Source organism: Rhagoletis zephyria, unplaced genomic scaffold (genome assembly GCF_001687245.7).
Source record: "Rhagoletis zephyria isolate East Lansing unplaced genomic scaffold, Rhagoletis_zephyria_1.1 Rzeph_scaffold_02913, whole genome shotgun sequence".
Lineage (NCBI taxonomy): Eukaryota > Metazoa > Arthropoda > Insecta > Diptera > Tephritidae > Rhagoletis > Rhagoletis zephyria.
In genome coordinates this window covers 25,072-30,281 of record NW_016159997.1, presented here as the reverse complement: position 1 = coordinate 30,281, position 5,210 = coordinate 25,072, and the positions used below count along the sequence as shown (strand labels likewise).

The window sequence follows — 5,210 nt, the reverse complement described above, 5'->3', positions numbered from 1 at the left end:
TCACTTTCGGGGCTTAGACAAATAAAATTTTTTTAAATTTTACAAAATTTTGACTTGAAATCTAAGATTTTACATATTATTGAAACTTGCTCATACAGGAGGATTACAAAATCTGAAGCCGATGGAAAATGTCAAGCAATGAGAAATGGGGGAAAAAATGTTTAATCTGTTATATTTAACACATTGGTTTTGTAGAATTTTAGCAAATTTTTGTTTTTAATTTCATACTTTGGTGGCGACCTCTGAAAATGATTTTAAAAATTTGAAATTTTTTGAAATCTTAATTTTGTACGTACAAAATTTAGACGCTGATATTTTAAAGACCACCCTATTGATTACGACAAAATATGTATAACTAACAAGAGGAGTAAAAAAAAGCAAATATACTAAAAAAAAAAGCGTGAATAGATCAGGGATGCAATTCTCGTTCTATGAAACGGTGAAGTGAAAACGAAAAACTCAAATTCAGCGAACATCTTATGTTTCTACTTTATCGATTTTTTTTTTTAATTTCAAGTGATTCTCAATCCTTATAGCCTATTTCCACCAGGTGCTTAACTGCAGTTAAGGGCTCAGACAAGTATGAAATATTTTAAAATGGGGTGATTGGCAATGATTATTTCTTACTGCTTTCGTTTTCTTGTACCAAATATGTACCAAATTACCCCGTTTGAGTGATTATCTCGTTTTTCCAATAGGCCTATCTGCAGTTAAGGATTGGTGGAAATGCCTTATTCGACTTTTTTTAATAAAAGTCTAGCAACTAATAATTTGATAAGTTAATATGAGTAAATATAGAGATATTGAAGCCTAGTAGTTCTTGTTTGCCTTAGCCGCAAAATTTTGTGCAAAAAATTTATCAAAATGATACCTTTTTGTAAAATATTATTTATAGTTGTAAAAAAAATATTCGGAGTTTTTAAGTGAAGTGATGAAAAATGTTCGCACATCACCTTTTCAAAGAATTGATAGGTTCAGAAAAAACGTGATGTATACAAGTATTATTTAGGTAGGCTTATGTAGTAAAAAAAAATGTATGTTAACATTTATAAATACACATTTATTATTTCATATAGAAAACTATTATTTTTAGCTGGGCACAATGATACTTCTTTTTTTAAATTAAATAGTTTAAATAAATATTTAGCAAATGTTTTCTAGATCTATTAATTTTTTACGGGCATGTTAAGCTACAGAGGGATTTATGTAAGATAGAAGAATAATTTAAGAATATTTTATTAAAAAATGTTAAGAAAAAAAACTGAATAAGTAACAAAAAAAAAAAACGGAATCTAATACATTTGTAATCGTTTAGCTAGCTGCAGTTACGTTCTGGGCATTTACTTTTTCGGGTTAAAAGTAAAACTGGGTTAGCAACAACACCTTTTTATTTGCGTTATTTAGTTACTTTTATATGCCCAGTGAGAAGATTAGTATAACCACTTATCTAGATAACGAAACAACTTTACTGGAGTATATAATCTTAGTTTGGTAGCCAAAACTAATATTTTTAAGAAAAAAAAAAACAATGACTATTTTTAATGAATGCCTTATATTTTCTGCCGCTACAACTATTTTGCATTTTCTCTAACTTGTTTTATTTCTATTGTTTTCTTCCTCTTATGTCTACTTAATTCGCTAACATAGGTATTTTATTTATGTTCTGTTGTTACATTTGCTTGTTTACTATTTATGAATGTATTTAGTTTCGTATTTTTTCTATTAAGCATTTAGAAAACTAAAAACATAAATTCAGTATAAAATGCTAAAGATCCCTGAATATGACTTCTTAACTTTATTTATTAATAACATTATTTATTTTAGGTTACTAAGTTTTAATGTTAAGTAATTCTTTTGTTTTACTCTGGGTTTTTATACATATTTTTATTAGTTTTAATTTTTTTTTATTATAGTTTATACAAAAATGAAAAGCCAATCTACTTACATACATTTGAATGAATTAGTTTTTGTTGCTTTGAACTTACAAATATAAAATTACCCCTTCCCTTTTTCTCTTTTGTTTATGTACGTTTTCAATAATATCGTTTCCCCATTTTTTCGGTTTGTTTTTTAATAAAAAAAAAACAAATAGTGTACAACATTAACGGCAGTTCTTTTAAGGAGTTTTACTATGTGTAGGTGTTTGTGTGTATGTTTGAGTAAATAAAATAAAAAAAAAAACAAGAAAAAGTATGTTTGCTAATGATTCCCAGAAAAGTGCAAAAGTCTAAGTAGGGCGTTTGAGGGCATATGAGATGGCTTAAATAACTCTCAATGAGCTACTGAGCCTATCAAGCTGATATGACGTGCTCGAAAACGACGATGGACGCACAATTTAAAAAACTAGCAACTGCTTTTCTTTGAAATTCGAGTAAATTTTATTTGGAGCCCAAAAGCGTATTTTCAGATTAATTCGAAATGTGATTTTCTTCCAAACCCAAGAGAGCTTTATAAGTATCAAATTTCGTAATTTTGAGATAATAAATAATTGGGAGCAACAACCATCATCAACATGTATTAGCAAACCTGTGCTGCCAAAAAAAAAAAAAAAAAAAANGATATGAAATTTTAAGACTTATAACTTTCGAGTTGTGTTGTTGTGTGAATAAATCAGTGCGTTTTTCACTCGTTTGTTTTTTATCTGGCCCCACGTAAGCTACCACGACTGCGCATAGACTCTGAGTCCGTTTCATCGTCAGCTTCCTCTTTGGGACGCGTCCACTTTATCATCGTCTCCGGTGATCGATACAGGAAGATTAATTTGGCAAAGAGATCCTCTTCCAGCGCAAATTCAAGCGCTTCTCTTACCTTTAAGTAAAAAAAGTAATACAAATTAAAAGGCTAGCGCGCACAAGTATGTAAGTAAGTGGAAGGTGCCCCGTAGAAAATTTGTAATTTCTAAGGGTCAGTTTTTCAGTGCACTGCTTGAGTTGAAACGCTGTTGTTGTTGCTGTTGTAGCAGCATACAAGTTCCCCAAAGGGTTTTTGGGGAGTGTTGCTGGAGTGACAGTCCTTGGCCAGATATAAATCTGGGTCGTTCCGGTTCCGAGCTCGAGCAGGCTGGTTTAAACGAAGATTAGCCAAAAAATATCAGCCAGCTGTTCAATATAAACGTAGTTTACGTGATCTAAGCTTCAACTATCACTGAAAAACTGGCCCCCAAATAAATCATAAAATTCTGTACTTTTTTGACTTTCAATATGTTGACCATTCGTCAGCTGTGCCTTATTATACTTTTTCTCAATTAAATATTAACGATATTTCAGTGAAATGACAAATAACCATGTGCTTGGGGCAGTCATAAAATATACGAAATTTTATGATTAGAATGAAAGCAGAAAATCGTTGTTTTGAGCGTGGGGCGTCTTTAAGTAAGTATTAAGTGTATAACTACATATAAAGTTTCATTTGTATATTATGTTAAGAGTACTTCGTTTTTTTTCTCACTTACCAAATATATATCAAGGCACAATTGCAGCACTCTATCCACATAAGGCATATCCTCGAACATAATTTTGCGATTTTGTCCACCAATGAAGGACTTGAAGAAGCGGGATGCCACAATGACGAAAGTGGTGTACACGCCAAGAATGCTGAGAATATAAAATTTATAAAAATGTAAATTTTGATATTTTGAAATTAAAGGGGCAGAGTGAAAAAATTGTCCTACAACTTTTTTAAATATATAATTATAATCGTCTCACGTTGTAGAATAGAATTACTGCATGCCTTTTAAAATTAAGAATCTAATTATTTTGTGCAAAATTACCGATTATTTCTGCTTTAAGCAAAATTGCAGTCCTGAAAACCTTAAATTCTTAAAATAGTCTCGAATATTCCGAAATAGTCCCAAGAACCCCGAAATATATATGTATATAATCCCCAAATATCCCAAAAATCCTCAAAATCCCGAAGTACTCCCGAAAATATCGAAATAGTCAAAAGAACCCCGAAAATGCTAAATTAAACGTGAGATTATCGAAATAGTCTCGAAAATCACGAGATAGCCCCAAGAACGCCGAAATACTCCAGAAATAGCCTCGCAAATCCCGATATAGTACCGAGAAGTCCGAAGTAGTCCCAAAAATCTTAAAATTCCCGTAATATCCTAAAATATATAACACGAAATATCACGAAAATTCGCGAGAAAATTCCCAAAGTACTTAAAAAAAACACAGACGGACAATTCCCAAAAGTTTTAGATCCAAACTCAATTATATTTAGAACTGCCTCAAAGCCCATTAAGTTTTCCATGTATTTTATATGGCGGCAAAACTCTTTTTGATGTTGATATATTATAAAATTCTTGAAAGTAAAAAATCTTTGATCGTAAAACTCAGTTTGTCTGTTATTTTTTCCAGCACTTTCATTTTTAATGCTTATGGATTAATGATAAAAGTAACCACGACTTAAAAGGGTTTTTTTCAATTCACAGAGGATCCACAAGAAACGTCAAGTCATGAGTAATGTAGTAACTTATATTTACTGATTTGTGTAAGTAGGAAAAGTAATCAAAAGTTAACTCAAAATTATTAGTTCCTGAAAACGCTACCGAAGAACACATTTCAATGATATAGCTTTCCGCGTATAATGGCATAACCCAAGCTTTATTACGAAATAAAAATTATCATTGCAAAAATGCAATTTGACACTTTAACTTACTTGCCGAGAGGAAGGCGTTATTACCGTAAAACTATTTAAACTATTCGATATTTTATAGTAAGGACATTCATTCGTTTAGGCAAACACTTATATTTAAATTCGTTCATCTTCGCAAAAAAACTATTTCCTAAATGCTTGTACTTGTTAACTTACCCGCCTTTGGTAATAAAGCTAAATGTAGACGGGAACTTTTTATCGTTAAACGTATACAAAACGATGCCAGAATTGCATTTATCCAAGGGTAATTTCGATAAGAAATTTGTGTGGAATTCATCATCGCAGAAATCTGAAAGTTCCCACCAGATACGCGCAGAAGAACTGGTGCGCATACGAATCGAAAGCGGCCGATAAGCTTCAAACGAAAAAAAGTATAAATTGAAGATGGTTGAATAATGTAATGCAAATTTTCTTCAACTTACTTTGTCCATTTCGCATCAATTGGTGCACAATTTGTACATCGCCAGAGTTTAGTATCTATGATGAAGAAAATTGAATGTGCTATTACGTAAAATGCAATCTTTTCACTTTGTAGCCGAAATTACCTTAAT

At 31.2% G+C, this 5,210-nt stretch overlaps 1 protein-coding gene across 1 annotated transcript in view; it reads right to left on the bottom strand.

Annotated features, from left to right (window-relative positions):
• Positions 1-2,563: 2,563 nt before the first annotated feature.
• LOC108368003 (piezo-type mechanosensitive ion channel component-like) overlaps positions 2,564-5,210 on the bottom strand; it is a gene marked incomplete at its 5' end in the record, with an annotated part of 27,715 nt that continues 25,068 nt past the window's right edge. Inside the window, 4 exons of the mRNA XM_017622738.1 lie at positions 2,564-2,808; positions 3,452-3,593; positions 4,816-5,014; positions 5,082-5,136. Of these exons, the coding sequence (XP_017478227.1) occupies positions 2,638-2,808; positions 3,452-3,593; positions 4,816-5,014; positions 5,082-5,136 (567 nt within the window). The remainder of the gene's footprint in view (positions 2,809-3,451; positions 3,594-4,815; positions 5,015-5,081; positions 5,137-5,210) is intronic.